We start from the raw sequence: 18,818 nt of genomic DNA, 5'->3' as shown, positions 1-18,818 counted from the left end.
TGGATGCCATGGGTGGTAAATGAATTTTTCCTGACAGTGACTCAAGAACGTTCCTCATTTGTGTGGCAGAGTGATGTTGTTGGAAACACCTTGAAAGTACAAATCATACACTAGTGAAATAGCTCCTGAATTGCTGTCTTGCGCTACTGTCTAACTTGGAATTCGTTCCATGCCTCTTCTTTCTAGATGGGAGGGACTAATGATGAGTAAGTCATAGCTTCGTCCTTGTTTGGAAGTTCTGAAACTCTCGGAGCAGTCAGTGAGATGGAGAATTGGTCAATGTAAGGCAGAGTGTGTCCAGTGGACGGCCTGTGAGTTTCAAGAGTTGTGGGATGGAGTTGTCTAGAAGGAGGTGGAAACTAAACCATATTTAAGAATGAGGTCTGTTGTAACTGGGAACGCTATGTGCACAGGCTGAAGAAAGAGGGGGAGCATGTGGCAAAATGGTGCCTCGTCCAGGACCTGTAGACCAGGCCTTGGTGTGTGTGAGGCAAGAAGAGGGGGGCAGAAAACCACAGGATGTGTGGGTGCAGGGGAGTCACATTCATAGAGGCCATTGAATGGCAGCTCTCAGGGCTGGGAGTGGGGAGAATGGATAGTCTTTATTCAGTGGACACTTCACGAGTGTTGGTGGCACTACAGTGCAAACATTACACAGCTTTGCACCCACAGAAATGGTTGAGAGGCTCCATTTTCTGTCACATGCATTTTATGCTAAGTTTGTTTACGGAGGAAGAGGGGGGTTGTTAAGAGCATTCGCAGTTGATTTGGCAAGAAATGCAGCGTGGTGGTTGGAGAAAGGGTGAGGTTGACAGGAAGGTGGAGGGAGCTGGAGGAAGAGCTGAAGGTAGAATACTGAACTTAGACAAAGAAAATAAGGGATGTAGAGAGAACTCCATAAGCCAAGATCTGTATTGGGCATATTACGAATGTGAGCGCTATCATTTGGGACAGTCTATGAAGGCGGTGGAGGTGGTGTGTCGGTGTGTACATCCATTGAAAACAGAGAATCTCATCTGAGCATCTTGGCTCCACTTTAAATCACCAACAATACTTAGGCTGGACTTCAGGCAGAGATTTGTGAAATGGCTGAGTCTCTGAATCCATGTTCCTGACCAAAAGTGGTCAAAATTATGCACACATAACACAACCTTCTACAACCAGGGGGGAAGAGACAGCTGCTTTGGAAGTGTTGTAATTATATTAAGTCTCCTAAGAGCTGTAAGAACAAGAAGGATTGTGGGGATCCTGAGGAGGGCATGACTACGTGGGAGAAATCCAGGAAGACTTTCTAGAGGCGTTTACAGCATGATGCCATTTGAATTTTCCATACCAGGTTCACATGCAGCATGCCTGCTCTGAACATGCACATTGCACCCAGCGTCCTGCCCTTTGCAGGGAAACCGCAGACACACCAGCCTGGGCACGCTGACCTTCCAATGTCGCGATAGGGACGATGCCCAGAGGTCAGGGTGCTCGATTCACAGCAAGGACGCATGGCGTTTAAAAAGAAAAGAGTGGATTTGAATGTTGATTTCTAGGCAAATCCTGTAAGAAGGGGACCTGCCCTCACAAGGGGCAACACTGGTCTGCACGTACTAGGGAGAGGAGCAGGGGGGAGAGAACCAGCCATGCTGTTTGGAAAGCATGAGTTATCAGTATTTCTTTACTGCTACCATTAATAATTCAGACACTGACTTCAGTAAAGGGTTGCAGATGTGATGGGAGCTAAAAAGGAGTTGTACAAGATAGTGGGATATTCTTTTCTTTTTCTTGCTGTGGAGTCCAATTTAGACTTCCAAGTCACCATTCCTTTGCCTCAGCCTCTCAAAGGGTGGGATAAATGGATTCTTCTTAAAGTAGATAATTAGGGAAAGCGTAGAAAAGTCTACAGAGAGGAAACAGCACATGCAAAGGCCATGAGGTACAAAGTACATGCTTTCGCTTGGTAGTTATAATGAATAAGGGAGGAAGGATAAACTGGTTGGGTCCAAGGACAGACCAGGTTGTCCGGACTCTATCCAGGATCTTTTTTTTTTAGTTCTTCTTGAAGTGCCAGGGGTTTGTATGTCAACATCATCACAGTCAGCTCTGCCTGTACACAGAGTGGTTCTGGCTGCAGTGCAGAGCTAGCTGATAAGGCTGTGCAGATGCAGCCAGGTCGGCTGGAGGCCGGGGTGGTGGGTCAGCGAGTAATCGATGGCAGCCTGGAGTGGGGACAGGCAGAGCAGATGAGGGCCTTGGTGAGTCACGGGATGCTGGAGGGTTGGGAGAAGAGGCAAAGGGACCATGCTCAGGTTTCAGGCTTGAGAATTGTGTGGCTACAGTTTAGAGAGTGACTTCTTTTTTAAAGGTATGGAGTGTTGAGGAAGTTCAAAGGAAGGACAAAATGCTTCCAGCTGGTGGGGAGGTAGGAAGATTTAATATTGTGAAGATGCCGATTAGTGGATAAATTTAACACCATGCCAAGCAAAATACCAAACAAAATGTTTTTTGGGGGGAAAAGGGGAAACTTCAGAGTTCACCTGGAACTGTGCTAAAATCTAACTCCTGATTTTGAAAAATGAGAGTTCCTTGCCCTCCTGGACATTAAAACCTACTTTAAGTTTCAGTAATTAAAAGAATATGGGGGCTTTACAGGGACCCAACAGAAAAGAGAACCTAACACTAAATGAAGCAGTAGAGCAACAGCATGAGGCATGAGAAAAGCAGGGTGTTTGACAATGGCTTGGTTAGCTAGTTTGAGAAGTGGTTGCTAGAGCAGGGATTTCTAGTTTCATGTCCTCCACTGACATATGTTCAAGTAGAATATTATTCATTAAAAAAGGCGAACACTTCAAAAGATGATAGATCTACACGCAATTCTTCTCTGAGCCTAAGGCGAGAACATGGACGAAAGACAGGCTTATATGAGTGGAACATTTCCACGTGCCACAGTGCCACACTGAATCAGACAGGAGAGAGAAAACCAGGCCAGGCATTGGTGCCTCACACCTGTCATGCTAACTACGCAGAAGGCTGTGAGCTGAGGATCGGGGTCCAAAACTAGTTTGGGCAATTAACCACTGAAGAGCCAGAAGTAGAGATGAAACTCAAGTTGTTAGTCACTAGCCTTGAGTGGAAAAATAAAAATGGCTAAGCAAGAGCACAAACCCCTCAGTTCAAGCCCAAGCCCCAGTACGGGCACAAGTACACACACACACACACACACACACACACACACACACACCCCATAGCTGTGTTCTTTGACCAATAATTCTACTTTCCGGAATTCATGCTTAGGAAATAATTGAACTTGCTCATGGCTGTTAAATGGAGTAGTATTTAGGATGATGGCACCATGTCCTAATGTCCAGGGGAGGTGTTTTTAAATAAGTAATGAAGCATCTTTACACTTTTTAAGCATTAAAAATAGTGCCTGTGATGGAAATTCCTATGAAAGACATGTGTAAGTTTTTAGAAAGCTTATAGCTAGGTGGGATTGGTAAAGTATGTAATCCCAGCACTTGGGAGTCTGAGGCGGGAGGGTGGAGGGTGGGCTGCTAGCAAGTGCTTAGCCAGACCAGCAACATATTAAGAGATAATCTCAAAATGTGTGTATATATATAGAGAGATGATATAATTTAGTATGTTTGTATATATATAAACAGTATGTAAAATATGATCAGTGATATAAGTATGATCTTATATATATATAAGCTTATATGATCATGTGTCTCTCTATATAGTGAATAATTATACAAAAATATCAGTAAAGTATAATCATCTGTGTACCAAATAATGGTCTTTTCTTGGTGTTGGTATATAATTTTTTTAATGTCATCTACTCGTATCCCTTATTACTCAAATAAAATAGTTTTAGTTAAAATACAGAAAGCATAAAATACAATATGAAAGTGAATGACACATGTTTAAAATACCAAAAGCAATACTCATGAGTGAATTTGGTTTTGGGGATACAAAGCCCTTGGCAGGCAGGCAGGCAGGCAGGTAGGGCCAGTTCACCAAAAAGCTGCCCCCAGGGAGGGAAGAATCCTGGAAGGTTAAGAAAGAATGAGTGGGAGTTGTAGAGTAGTTATTTCACAAAGAGACCAGGTAGGCAAGCTCCACTAGGTGTGAACTGTGGGCAGATGGCTGAGAACCAGGGTTGGTGAGAGCCAAGGGATGGCTGACCCCAGTGCTTGGCTACTGTTCTTTGAAGACTCAGATTACATATTTGAGTGCGAGTTTAAAGTTTTCACATAAGATGTAACTTGTAAGAATAAGAGGATAGCCAAGAACAGGTAGCCCCTGTCTGCAGTCCTAGCTACTCAGGAGGCTGAGAGCGGAGGAGGCACATGATTCAAAGCCATCCCTGAGCAGAGAAGTCTACGAAGTTCTTATCTCCGATTAACTACCAGTGGAGCTGTGACTCAAATGGGAGAGCTCTAACCCTGAGCAAAAAAAGCCAAGCCAGGCCCTAGAGGCCCTGAGTTCAAGCCCCAGAATGAACACACACACACACATGATGATGGTAATTCAGCATCTCATCTGCCATGTGTTGAGCTGGAAGGTCCAGATTCCCACAGGAAGCACGCAGCACCACCATCATTGGCCTGCCCCATGATGACAGTTTTATTAGTGTCTCAGCCTTATAAGTGAGAATCCGCTTGCATAGCAAATTAAGTCGCTGAGCTAGGTGACTGTTTCATTCCAAAGTTCTGTCCTGAGCCACTGGCTTGTTGCCAGCCCTGCCCAGCCTCCTAGAAGAAGTGCCACCAAGGCCAGCTATTTGGCCTGGTGTCTGGCTGTAACCAGGAGGCGCTCAGGACGTAGGTGCAGCCAGTGAGTGTGAAGATGCCTTCCCTGTACCAGCTTCTTTAGGTGGCAAAATGGGGGATGTTTCTGGATATCCCAATGTGATATGCTAGACTTAAAGCCTGTGGAGGGTTTTGAATTCCTTCGAGGAAATAGAAGTGGAGTGGAAGGCAAGGGTCTACAAGGCAGACATCGATGTTCATCTTGAGTGAACTTGGATCTGGGGCTGAAGGCTGCCTTCTGTTGGGTAGCAGAGAGACAGCGATGGGGTTCAGAGTCTGGAATGGACATCCTAGCATTTGGGGAAATGGTATAACTGTTCTTTGCATCATTTTTATAACCTAAAATAGTAGAGCTATGCTTCCAGGGAAGATGAAGTTACCTTGGCACACAAATGCTGCTGTGCATGTAGATGCGAATGCAGAAGCCAAGGGGGCTCTGTCTTCCTTTCAGTGGCTGCCTCTTGATGACCTGAAGATCCTGATTAGAGATCAGGGTTGGCTTTTTAGGAGACAGAAGGCTGAGGTAGCCTGAGCGTGTGGACCTTGGTTGTCCGGTGCCAGGGAGGGGCAGCAGGTGGGGTTCAAAGGTGAACGAACACCAGATACAGAAGAGACTGACAGCCCCACCTGGCCCAGGTGTACACAGATGCTTCCACAAGGCGTGTGGCTGAATTTAGAAGTTGACAATGACAGCCTGGCTAATTGAGATGCACAGAGAAACAGCCTAAAATGTTATATGTTTGTAAGAGATACGCTTAGCTCTTACTTTTGGGGAAAACAAAGTGTTGGCTAAATAACCTGCTCATTGTTTGGAGAAGGTTCTCATCAACGACAAGAGGCAGCATTTCAGAGGAAACAGGACCGACCTAGATTTTGTCGCAAAGCCCAAATCATATCATAGACAAGTCTCCACCCGGCTCCACGTGAGGCTGGAGACTCTTTCTCTCCCTTTCTCCTTTTCTCTCTTTCTCTCCCTCCCTCCTTCCCTCCCTTTCTCCCTCCCTCCCTCCCTCCCTCCCCCTTCCCTATCTTCCTCTCTGCCCTCCATAAAGCTGCCCAAAACAGATGTGCAAACTAGATCTCAAATGTTAATTGCTCATCTACTTTGCATTTCTTATTTTCTCCTCCTAGCTTTACCACCCCCCAAAAAAATCCCCAAAGAAGAAATGAATCTGAGTTTTAGTTAAAAAATAATCAATGCAGACATCAAAAGCAGGTCTGAGGCCTATTGTTCCCTGTTTGAACGGGAAAGTGGTTGGCTCAACAGCTCTCCTGGTAGCCCATACTTTTGGGGGAGTTGCCTGCCCCCACCTCTTGTGAAATGCAGAGACCATTTTGAGCTGGGTGTGAAGAATGAGGTACCCCTGTTGGCCCCCTGAGAAGTAAGCTGTTGCTTCATCAGAGACCTGCCAGCTCTTTAATGTACTAGAGCTCCGGGCTAGAATATTCTAAATGAACTCTACTGAGCAGGCGTAGATTCCTAACGACTCCGTGGTGGCATTTAGATTTACCCTTGAAATTTATCTTTAATTTTTACAGTTGTCTCTTTAACTGTGTATATTACTCCCTTCTTCAAACAATCTGTCTTGCGGCTGCAGTTTTTCTTGAAACCAAAGCATAATTAAATATTAAATTAATATTTCATTTAAAATTAAATATCAAAGGCTTCCGTCTAATCTTTTGCTTGTGCACTGCTGATTCTCGTCTGGTATTCTTGCTCTTGTGTCCACAAAGGTGAGCGCTGATCCTGTGTCATCCTTATTCTTTTTCTTCCTTCCTTTTTCTACTTTTAAATTTATTTTTTTTTGTACTGGTACTAGGACTCGGGCACTGTCCCTTAACTATTTTCTCAAGGCTGTTACTTTACCATTTGATCATTGCTGGCTTTATGCTCATCATTGGAGTGAAGAGTCTCAGAGACTCTCTTGCCCAGGCTGGCTTTGAACTACTATCTTTATACCTCAGCCTTCTAAATAGCTAAGATTACAGACATGAGTCACCGGCACTACGCTTTGGCATAATCAGTTGAAACAAATGGATCTGGACAGAGTTCAGTGTCCCCAATATGAAAGGCAATTTAATTCAGTGGTCTGTGACTTCAGCCCCACCCACCTTCACTTCTCTTAGGAAAAGTACCACAGTGCCAAGCAAAAAATCATCTTAGAATTGTAAGATGCAGAAGGTCCCGGGGCCCGTGCACGACACGCGGTTTTCTTTGAGTAGAAATCAGCCGAGGTTCCACATGGCCAAGTGACGGGAGGGGGGTGAGACTGTTGCTCATTCTTGACTTAGAAGTCAGATCCCAAGATGCATTGGGTCTGAGCAGCAGATGCTGTGAAAGCTCCAAACTCAGAGCTAACTTAATTCAAGCAGAGCCTCCTCAATTCTAAACTCTGAAACGTGAGATGCTCCAAAAGTCCAAAACCTCTTGAGCCTCAAGTGGAAATCACCCCCAACCCACATGCCACGTGACAAATACCAGTCAAAACACAGGCACATTTGAAAGTGTTACATCAAATCCTTTCCAACCTTGTTTATAAGATCTTGATGAAACGTCAGTGATGGTTCTAATTTGGGATGTCATGGTGTATGTACAAATGTTTCAAAAATTCAACAATAAGATTCAAAATCTGAACAGACTGATCCCAAGCAATTTGGATAAGGGATGTTGAACTTGTATAGCCTTTGGTTGTTGGGTATTGGCCAAGTTGGAAGGTAAACAGTGGTTGAAGAGATTGAGAGCAAAGGGAGAAAGGAGAACCCAAGCTATAGCACAAAGAAGCCACAGGCAGGACATGAAGGTGGACACTGGAAAGATAAGGAGAAAGGAGAAATCAGAAAGAGGCATGGGAGCTTATTCGGTGCCCCTAAAGAGCCTTCCAAGGCTGGCCTGCTCTACCTGCTCCTGGCAGCAGAGCAACTCTGACTCGGGGCCACGTGCCGTGTGTGCCCTCCCCAGCCATGTTCTCCTGTGTACCTACTAATCCATCTTCTGATCTGGTACTCTCATACAGAGATTCTAGCTTTCTTTGCCTTTGCCTCTTTTGGGGGCACAAAGACTAAGATCTCCTTCAGCTGTTTGATTTCTTCTAGAAAAAGTTGGGATTTAGAACTAGGAGCGTGGGAAGTCTTGTGATTCTGTGGGCTTTCCTCATTGGTCTTGAGTGGACTTTGAGCTCTGTGATTATGTGATCCAGGTGAGGACTCTGCATAAGCACGCAGCTCAGATCAGAATTCCTGATTCTGTTGACCTCTTGATAGCCACCCATTGACTCCACTGTGATTCTGAGACCCAAGTAAAGACTTAATATGGGGTAAAACTGAAAGCCAGCACTGTGCTGTGATTGGCCAACATCCCCAGCATGACAGCTGGACTCACCACTCAGATCCAATGTCCCCATCACCTTACTCTCCTCTCAGATTCCTGCGAAGAAATGCCAGCAGGCCTTTGATGCTGCCATGGTTGTGATCTGTATCCCTGTTGACCAAGAGCGCTGGTGACCTCACACAGTGTTAAAGCTGACCAGCAGCCCTGTAGACAGCAATTTTTTCCCATACTAGTCAGCATCTTTATAGTTTTTGGGAAACAGAAATAGAAGTACATGCTGGGGTGAGCATTATCTGGTCCCTCTGCTTCCTCCCAAGGAAAGAAAAGAAAAATCATGGAGAATTTATATATTTTATTGATCCTTTGGGAAAATCAGTATTGGGCAACAGCCAACTTTTTTGTGTGGGGTTCTCAGTAGATATTTTTAGTTAGTTCCATTTACTTAAAAAAAAAGAGAGAAAACTTCACACATTGCTTATACATTTTTCTGCCTATTTGTTGGGTCCAAGATTTGTAAGTAACTTTGTATATTATAGTCACAATCAGAATAAGAAATGACACATGAGATCTGGGCTCTCGAGAGAAATATTATGAAATCTCAAGGTATTGATGAAAGTTTTTCAAGCTTGATCCAAATGGGATTTAGAGTCTGTGGCAGTTGAAAAGTGTGTTATTAAACTCCTTAAGCAAACCCGAATGAGTCCCACTGGAGGATTAAGACATTCTATGTATAGCAACGACGGAAGTCTCATGTCTTAGTCCTCTCTATTGAATTCCCCCTTGATTAGCTTCTGTAATATTTAACTTCATGCCATGCCATAATTATTTAATAAAAGGTAAATATAAATTATATTTCAGTGGGGATATGACCTTTTACCTTAATGTTATATTACTAAAGAAAGACATAGATAAATAGAGCCTATAGATTGAAGTGTATTTTTAATTTACTCTATTTGCATCTTGCCAGCATTTCCCTGTCCCTGTTAGCCAAAGGCTTGGCAGCATCTTTCATTCCCCACGGTAGGCCAGGCTGTAAATTTACATGGATGATGGCCGTTAATGACCTGGCTGGCCCTTTGAGACAGTCTGGGTGCTTGGTCTTGGGTAGCTTGTTAGCTAATTGAAGTTCTTTCCTGGCTTGGACTGAGCCTTGAAAAAGCCAGAGGACATCTGGGTGAAAGGGAGAGGACCGGTGGCCAGATCCAAGATAAAACAGATTCCGTGGAATGTAACAACCGCTGGTCAGTTGGGAACCAGAGCAAATCCCTGAACCTCACCTTGATGCTTTGAAGACTGTGGTGGACCGGATTTTCTTGTTAGGGTTTGGTGTTAATAAAACAGCACCTGACTGCTTTTTGATGGTGACCTCTACTTCAGATGTACACTTGATCAGATGAGGTCACATGTGCACACATGTGCATGTGGCATTTGTCCCTGTGCAGTGCAGGTGACAGCACTGTGGCTTGCTCTACTCTTTCTCCTTTGGATGCAATGTAGCCCACTGTGCCATCCATGCATATGAAGTCTGCCAGGTACCTGCCAGAAACAGTCAGAATAAACGGTAGACAGCGTGCCAAATATCCTTATTGTATTTAAAATACGGGTTAGTCACCCAGTACAGACTAGAGACTGTTCTTTCAAAGTCTGTGGCTGGGGAGAGGAGGGCAGGAAAGTTAAACCAGCAGAACAGTGGTGGCTTTCAGTCTGATGCAGTAGAACAAGGGAGAGAGAAACAGGTGATGGCATTAAAGAAACACAGTGGTTTCTTGCCCCTCTGGGTGCAGATTGGAGCCCAGCTTGGGAGCGCTCCTTTGTGGGCAGCAGGAAGAGATGTGGGGGGTGGGGGGTTAAATGGTGCAGGCTGTCCGGAGAGGCATCATGTGCCAGCAAAGGTGGGTGACAGCACAGGAGGAAAGGAGGAGGGGGAAGCTAAGTAGAGGAGGTGAGGAGCTGCACTTATGAGCCAGGGATGAGCATTCTTGGGGCTTTGACTTTTCAGGTGCCTGATAAGAAGATCTTCACTTTGGATAACAAACAAAGCAATGTCTGGTTTTGAGAATGTTGTTGCCAGGTCAGTTTGCCCTGTAGCACCAACAGCTGGGTCAATTGAAGAGGTAGGGAACTTGGAAGTTCCTCACCCACCCCGGGCAGCTGGGCAGGAGACACCCAGCACGAGGGAAGAGATGCCTCCAGGTCTGCAGCAGAACATGTTAAGAGTGCAGACTTAGTAGATTATGGAAGCCAGGGTTCCGATCCTTCCTTCACCACCCACAACTGCATTTACGAGGGGGATGATACCCATCAGGTTCCAATGCCAGCTGTGAGTGTGTATGACCACTCTGGAGGCAGAGACAGAAAGATCGTGGTTCAAGGCCAGTAGAACATCCACCACAGAGAAAACCACCAGTACATCCTGGGGGAGATAACAGTGTTCCTTTTTCCATGATACAGCGACTCGGGATCCTGTTATCAAAAAGTTTCTTAAACCGCTGACTTCTAATGCTAGAGAGACAAGGTTACAGGATTGCATTTACAGCACGTAGTTATTCTGTGCGTTTCTGAGTAAAATGGTGATCTGATTGCTTCTCACCTCCAGAAGATGGTGAAGGGAAATAAAATCAATGAAAATCTACTCATGCAGGAACCTAAGCTAGTGCCATCGGCGTGTTAGAAGACGTGGTCCTGGCATGTGTCTTCAGGGTTGTTCCAGAGGGTGTGTGCTAGTTAGACTTAGGACTCTTAGGAAATAATAGAATCAGACCTATAAGGAGACTGTGGAAAGACATACATAATAGTAAAAATGGGTAAAATGAGTTAAATAATTTGATAAATAATAGATAATATGAAACAGAACATTTTTAAAGATAGATAGGACTAGTCTGTATATTCACAAAGAGCTCCAGTTCCCTAAGGCCACCTCTGGAAAATCGAGGATAGTTGGCTGGGATCAGCTGTCAATAGCCAATCACCTAGAGAGTTTACCTATTTTTCTTGGAACGAGAAAGAAGTAAAAACTAGAATTAGAACTGTTTGGAAAATTATGACAAAAAGGGGAGTTTGGATCTAATCAACAAATTTGGGGGTCAGAAAAGAAAGGGATAAAGAGGTGAAATAAAACCTCAAACAAACCAAGTGAAAGTTCTTGAGAAGAACAGAAATGCTAAAGCATGTCATTCGCTCATTTACACACTCAGAATTGCTTACTTCAGTGCTTACCGTACGCCTGGCAGTCTTCAACAACGAGAGACCGGTGGGTGGGACAAAATAACTGCTTCAATGAATATGTTTTGATATAGTAAGAGAACCTGATATTTCTATAGGTGTATGGACTGAGCTAAGGATATAAACAGAGGTAGCATGCTTACCTTACGTAGATAAGGCCCTGGGTTCAATCCCAAGTGCACACAATGTATTTTTTAAAAGATGAGTGGATATTAAAAAACAATTGAGTGATTGATATGGATTCCGAATTACTTTCTGAAGTAGTGATTGGTATGTGTCCAGAAATACTTTTTGAAGTAGAATACTAGCTTAGGACACATAAGTCTCCACTTTGATAAGCAGTGCTACCCCTCACCCAATCAAAAGTACAGGTGCAAATGTACACAAATGGTGCAAGTGTACTGTGCATGAGGGCAGGGTTTCGTGAGTACAAGATGATAGAAGTTATGTTAACATGTGATGAGAATGTTTAAAAAAATGTTATGTCCAAAAATCTATTCCAAGGCCGCGAGTTTGGCCTAGTGGTAGAGTGCTTGCCTAGCATGCACGAAGACCCAGGTTCGATTCCTCGGTACCACATACATAGAAAACAGCCGGAAGTGGTGCTGAGGCTCAAGTGGTAGAGCTCTAGCCTTGAGAAAGTCCAAGGACAGTGCTCAGGCTCTGAGTTCAAGCTCAGAACAGCAAAAAAAAATCTGTTCCAAAATGGCACATGAATTCATCTGTGTCAGTGTTAGAATTTCCCAGGTGTACCTTATATCCATCAGTTCTATGACAGACACTAGCAGAACAGTTCTCTTACCTGTGCGAGGCTTAACAGAAGGGTTGCTCTGTGGCTTTGATTTTTCAGCACTCAATGAACCCACCATTGACTACGGCTTCCAGAGACTGCAGAAAGTCATCCCCAGGCATCCCGGGGATCCCGAGAGATTAGCAAAGGTAAAAATACTGGGGGAACGGACGTATGAAAACCACTCCATAGACTACAGCAAATTTAGACAAATCCAGCCTTTTAAGCCCCCATTAAAATCAATTAGTCCTTGAAATTGGCTAAAGTGCTGGTACAAGATAAACATAAAATTTCGACTATGAAATATTTAATGTGTGGTCTCTCAGGAAACATGAAACCTAAAAATTTTGCAGCTTGTAAAACAGACATGCTGCAAGAATAGATGATAAAACAGCGCCAACTTTGTAGAAATAAACATTTGTGTAATTGCTTGAAATGTGAGTTTCCCCTGCTTTGTATTTAAGGATGATTTTATTTGCTTATATTGCAGAGGCCTGTCGATCCAGAATCAAGTATTCATTGAGGGCCTACTATGTACATATGAGTTTAATGATGATAACAATGTCTCCACAGAAAACACCAGTGAAATGTATCACTCTTAAATGAACTTGCTTATGAAAACTTCATCGCAAATCTGGCCCATGATGTTACCTTTCTTTATTTAAAAAAAAGAAAACACATCAATTTATTATTGTCATTCAACTAATGAGAAACGATTACAATTTCATGTTTGTATTTGATTTGCACTTTAAATGCACAAATTATAAAATGCTACATTCTCTATTGTGTGCTGTGAGTAAAATTCAAGTATCAGTTATTTCTACATCCCACCTTTATTTTACTCCTGGAAAAATCCCCAGCTCCACTATTAAATTAGATGATATCTGGAAAGTAGGCTAATAGCAATTTAAAAGGTTGTTAAAGAAAAAAAAACAGGAGGTGGATAAGACAAAATGAGAGAAGAGGGAGTTGTGATAACTAATTCTCTCTGGTTAACGTGAACAGGGGAAATATTATTGAAAGAATTCATCTTTATTAGAATAGAATTTTGCAGAACACATTGCCAATATAATTTCAGTACTCTGGACAACTCCTTTGCAGATAGTTAACCTCAAGTCCATCAGTCACTTGAAGAATATTTGGTTAATTAGAGTACCAGTGGGTTTTATTTTATTTTTTTTTAATATAATGGCCTGGAAGTCGTTTTCATTGAATTTCCATGATATTCAATTTAACTGATTCTTCCCTCCATTTACTTGGCTGTGTTTTTTGTCTGGGTAGTGACTACTTCTATGGACCCTCCGTTTAGCAGAATCAAATGATAGATGTGATCCTTCTAAACTATTCTACCAAGCATCAGACCCCTGGGTTATGATTGACATCTCATTTTTTTTCTATCTACATATTGCTTTTGTTTGCCACTTGGGGTTTTACTTTGTGATGGTAGCCCAAGTCTGCCTTTCTCTTTTCCAGGAAATGCTGTTGAAAAGAGCTGCTGACCTCGTGGAGGCTCTCTATGGCACACCCCACAATAACCAGGCAAGATACTCACGTTTTACCCCCACGTGTCAACTTTGACTCTGCATGCTGGGTTCAGTGCTCACTCCCACCTGTCCCTCCACAGGACATCATCCTGAAGCGAGCTGCAGACATTGCCGAGGCCCTGTACAGCGTCCCCCGGAATCCCAGTCAGATCCCCACTCTCTCCAGCTCCCCAGCTCACGGTGGTATGATGGGCATCAATTCTTATGGCAGCCAGCTGGGAGTCAGCATCTCAGAGTCCACACAAGGAAATAATCAAGGTAGTGCCTCGATTCTGAATGTGGTCTGAATTCGCCGATGTGCTCCTCATTGAAGCCTTTGGGGAAGGAGTTAGCAGTTAGAACCACCCAGCAGAGGAGCCCTTGAACACAGCCGTGCCCATATAAGCGGCACCATCACCGATTGGCCCCTGTCCGCATTGCAGATGGCACATTGTTGCATCTGAGCTTCTGAGCACAAGAAAGACTCTCTTTAACTGGAAGCATGTAAAGATAAGATTAGCACAAATTCAGAGGGGGGTTGGGAATGTCAGATATTAAACTTATATTTCTACTATTTTGATAATCCAGTTGGATAAAATAAAAGTCCAAGTGTTGTCCTTGCCATTCATTTTATCTGGCCTCTCCTCTTGTGAATGACTGGCTTGATCTTATTTGGTAACTTCCATGGTGCATTATCTTATATACAGAGCAACATTACAGTCCACTGTGCTCTGACATATGAGGTACATTGTGTTGATTTTTGTCAGAGGTTGATTTTATTATTAAAGGGCAAATCTGACTCTACCTATCATAAATCATTTTTTGAAAGGAGTAAATTTTCTTAATGACATCTTTAACCTTGGGATATTTTTATTTCTAATTTTGTTTATCTATGAGAAGAAATAATGTTCAGATATTTTGCCCAAGGTGAACTCTTCTTATAAGACAGTAGGTGGGAGACTTTATTACTTTATTGTTTGGTTGTTAAGTGTGAGACGATATAACAACCTTTTCTTTTTTATTTGATGTTGATTTCTAGCTATTGGCTAAGTAGGTTTAGAGACAGTTACCTCATGGATTTGTTTCAGGAGAGGCCGAGCTGGGATTTCACAGATGTGAGGGGTGATTTATCTTCCTCCTTAGCCCAATCACACCCTGGGAGACCTATGCGCAATGGACAGTTTCTTAGAGTCTCAGGTTGAAGAACGTTACCTTTTGAGTGAACATAGGCCCAGCCTTTGCCATCCAGCACAGAAGGCTGTGTAACCACTTGGCACTCATGCTACCCAAAGGGTATCGTGCAGAGTGCAACCGACAGTGGAAATGTTAGCAGGGCATCTTCCTCCCATCCCCCCAAGAAGATGCTAGGTAGATACATGTGTCAGAGTTGGGAATTTCTTTATTTTCTTCTTTATTTTCTAGGCATTTTGCATAAGCATCTTTAAGAAATAGCTACCGCACGTCACATCTGCCCAGCTTTATTTACTGTGCACATATGTTTCTCAGTGGCAATCTTTTGTATCTCATAGGAGTCCAGCTCCTTATTGTGAGCTGGAGATGCGGTGTGTGGACTTGAAATAAGGAAGGGGTAGCGTACTAGGGGTGTGCTGGAGAAAAGGGAGGGAGGGAGGGTTAAAAGGCTGTAGGCTGAGTTACCTGCTACGAAACTATAGTTAGGTAGTTGTAGAGCTTGCTTGGGTGACTCTAGCCAACAGTAATCGATTGTATCATTCCAGAAAGTTGGAATGCTTCTCACACTCAGGAACACTCCATGTTTAATGTGACAGCCAGGCCAGCCATCCTCACGTAATCCTTGCATGTTGTATCTGCATACGGCACAGTGGTGTGACAGATGTGATGGTCCCGGGCTGGTGGGGACCTTCACTAGCCACCCGTGGGGACCCGTTGACTTATCTGAGCTCTCCTTGTTGTCAAGGTTACATCCGCAACACGAGCAGCATCTCCCCTCGGGGTTACTCCTCCAGCTCCACGCCTCAGCAGTCTAATTACAGCACCTCCAGCAACAGCATGAATGGCTACAGCAACGTCCCCATGGCCAACCTTGGGGTGCCAGGATCCCCCGGATTTTTGAATGGCTCACCCACAGGTTCCCCGTATGGAAGTAAGTGTGTGTCCCGTCCTCGAGGCTCCGGGTCAGTCTGTTGAGGGAGAGCTGTGTTCCTAAATCTTACTAGCATGTGAGGGATAGTCCAACTTGGTGAGGAAATGCCCTTGCTGTATTTTCTTCTTTCCTCTTAGTTGGATTTTGACTCCTGGGGTTACCCAAGGCCTTCTGAGAAAAGAAATGCTTTTCTTGTTATAGAAGTGCGTGTGGGACTTGGGGATGTGTGAAAGCAAGGAAGGGAGATGCCGTTGTAGTCAGAAACATATATATTCTTCATCAGACACTTTCATTTTGTGTCCATGAGAAATTTCAAAGGTTAATGTTATTGCCATGTTATAGGCAAAGATTTTTTTGGTGGTACTAGGATTTGAACCTAAGGCCCCTCCCATGCTACTCAGGAGTTCTACCGGGTGAGCCATACCCTAAGCAAAGAATTTTGGCACACCTATCACCTGCCACTATACAATGTGAAGACAGCAGGGCAGTAACTTGTTATTTGTCACATCATGTTCTTTGTGTTCTTAATGAAAACCTGTGATACACTGAGACAGAGAGGTTGAATCTTTTTGATATAGATGTATATGTAATGTACATATTATTAGTTATGGGACTTGAACTCAGGGCCTGGGCACTGTCCCAGAGCTCTTTTGCTCAAGGCTTTAACAACTGTACTATTTTGAGCCACAGCATCACTTCTGGTGTTTGAGTGGTTAATTATAGATAAGAGTCTCACAGGGACTTGGTGAACTGTGATCCTCAGATCTCAGCCTCCTGAGTCGCTAGGATTACAAAAAACGAGTCACCGGTGCTGGCTATGTTATTTATTTATTTTTGCTGGTCCTGGGCTTGAGCTCAGGGCCTGAGCACTGTCCTTGGACTTTCTCAAGGCTAGAGCTCTACCACTTGAGCCTCAGCACCACTCTCGGCTTTTTTCTATGTATATGTGGTACCGAGGAATCAAACCTGGGTCTTCGTGCATGCTAGGCAAGCACTTTAACCACTAGGCCAAACTCCCAGCCCCTATGTTTTATATTTTTAAACTATCTTTAAGTAGCTGTATACAGGGTTTCAATTCATCACACCCGTTTTAAGTACAATGCATCTTGATCCATGTCACCCCTTCCTTAATCTTAATCTATGGCTCGGGGAAGTTGCGAAAAACCATTTGGGTAGAGTCCAGATGGCTAAGCTAGGGACTTACACAATGGTCCCTGGAGACCGAGAGAGTGTGTGTGTTTTTCCAACCCTACTTAGGGAATTCTGGAGGCCGAGGGCATCAGTCCCTGAGTGGTTAGAGGCGTGTTCTTGGAATTCTGGGTGTTGTCGCAAGGCTTTGCAGCTTGCCCTCTCTACCCAAAGTGGTCCCCTCGTGCCAGCAGCAAGGACGCATGAAGGAGAGCACGTGGATTCTCCTGCCAGGGCTCATGCAGCAACAGGCCGTGGAGTCTGCCTCTCGCTGCCTCTGGACATTTGGTTCCCAGGGGATACAACCTCTTGAGTTATTTTGGGGTTATCTGTTCAAGGCACATAGTCAGCAGTCTCCACGGTGTGGGGACACAGCGCCAGGTAGCAGAAAATACAGAGGGATTCCTTTCAGCACAACAAAAGTTTTGTTACTTCGGATCTCTCAGGTAGCCCAGATTCATTAGATCTGAGTGATCTAGAGGAATAAATTAGTGTCCATTGATTGATATTTAAAAAAAAAATCTATGGCAAATCATAGAACCTGAATAGGTAATATGAACATATAAACCCAGAATTAATAGGAAACTGAAAACTTGGTGAGGAAAGTTAGGTAAGTCCAAGGGGCAAGCATGCATACATTCAGTCTATTTAATATTGTCTGAAGTTGACAAAATATTAGAGATGAATGGTGCTGTAAACTCTTATGTCTTCTCTGGGCACCGGTGGCTCACGCCTGTAATACTAGCTAATCAGGGGCTGAGATCTGAGTGTCTCATCTCCAATAAACTACCAAAAAAAAAAGTGGAGGTAGAGCTGTGGCTCAAGTGGTAAAGCACTAATCTTGAGCAAAAGAAGCTGAGGGACAGCGCCCAGGTCCTGAGGACTTACAGAAAAGGAAAAAAAAAGATTTTTATGTGGAAGTATTACTTATTAAGGGGTTTCAAGGTCAATACTCCTACTACAGAGACTGCGAGGAGGTCTCTGTGTGGTACAGAGACCACTTGTGTAACAAGCCATGAGGTGGCAGAAGAGCCACTAAATAAGTCTTGGTACATAGTGATGACATCCACAGCAAGAGAGCAAATTCACACCCCAAGTCAGATCTTCACAAGCTCTGTGTGACCTTGGCAACATTGTCAGTGTCAACCTCACATTCCTAGGAAACGGGGGTTGCAAAATGACCTACTCAAAGATTGCTAGCTACTGCACAGTAAAAATGGGACCAGAACCCCTGTCCCCAGACTCCAGATAACCAGTGATGAAATTACTCCAGGATGTGAAAAATCCTTGCATGTTTATAATGTATTCGTAGCCTGAACCATGTGAATTTCCCTCTCGCACATCACGTCCAGTCTATAGAAACGGTAGCTTTATGCACTTCAGTTGTACATTCAGGTATATAATTAGGTGAACCACATGAAATAGTTTATTTTTTAAAAGTCCAATAGTACAATGTGTAGTGTGGAGTTAGGGGGGGATGGACAAGAAGGCATGGTAAGGAAACAGATAGACAGGCAGATAAACAGAAGAGATGAATAAAACAGGGTCTTTTCTCTTTTTGTTGTCAGTTATGAACTCAAGGCCTGGGCCCTGTCCCTGAGCTTTTTCTGCTCAGGCTAAGTGTTCTACCACTTTGAGCCTCATGCTGCTTCTGGTTTTCAGCTGGTTAAAGGAGATCGGTGTCTCCTGGACTTTCCTGCCCAGGCTGGCTTCAAACCATGATCTTCAGATCTCAGCCTCCTTAGCAACTACGATTATTGCTACTCGTTTTTCATTCATAAAAAGACTCCCATTTGGGTGTTAGTTGCTTAATGTGGCTTACTAGATAATCCACTCCAGCAAGTAA

General features: G+C 43.8%; 1 protein-coding gene across 1 annotated transcript in view; it reads left to right on the top strand.

Annotated features, from left to right (window-relative positions):
• Window positions 1–18,818, top strand: part of Ebf2 (EBF transcription factor 2) — a 177,101-nt gene that overhangs the window by 144,918 nt on the left and 13,365 nt on the right. Inside the window, exons 11-14 of the mRNA XM_090353621.1 lie at window positions 12,200–12,288; window positions 13,613–13,678; window positions 13,764–13,941; window positions 15,599–15,784. Coding sequence (XP_090209747.1) covers window positions 12,200–12,288; window positions 13,613–13,678; window positions 13,764–13,941; window positions 15,599–15,784 — 519 coding nt within the window. The remainder of the gene's footprint in view (window positions 1–12,199; window positions 12,289–13,612; window positions 13,679–13,763; window positions 13,942–15,598; window positions 15,785–18,818) is intronic.

The sequence above is a fragment of the Megascapheus bottae genome, chromosome 20 (assembly GCF_031878675.1).
Source record: "Megascapheus bottae isolate mThoBot1 chromosome 20, mThoBot2.hap1, whole genome shotgun sequence".
In the NCBI taxonomy this organism is placed as follows: Eukaryota; Metazoa; Chordata; class Mammalia; order Rodentia; family Geomyidae; genus Megascapheus; species Megascapheus bottae.
This window is presented reverse-complemented; position numbering and strand designations above follow the sequence as displayed.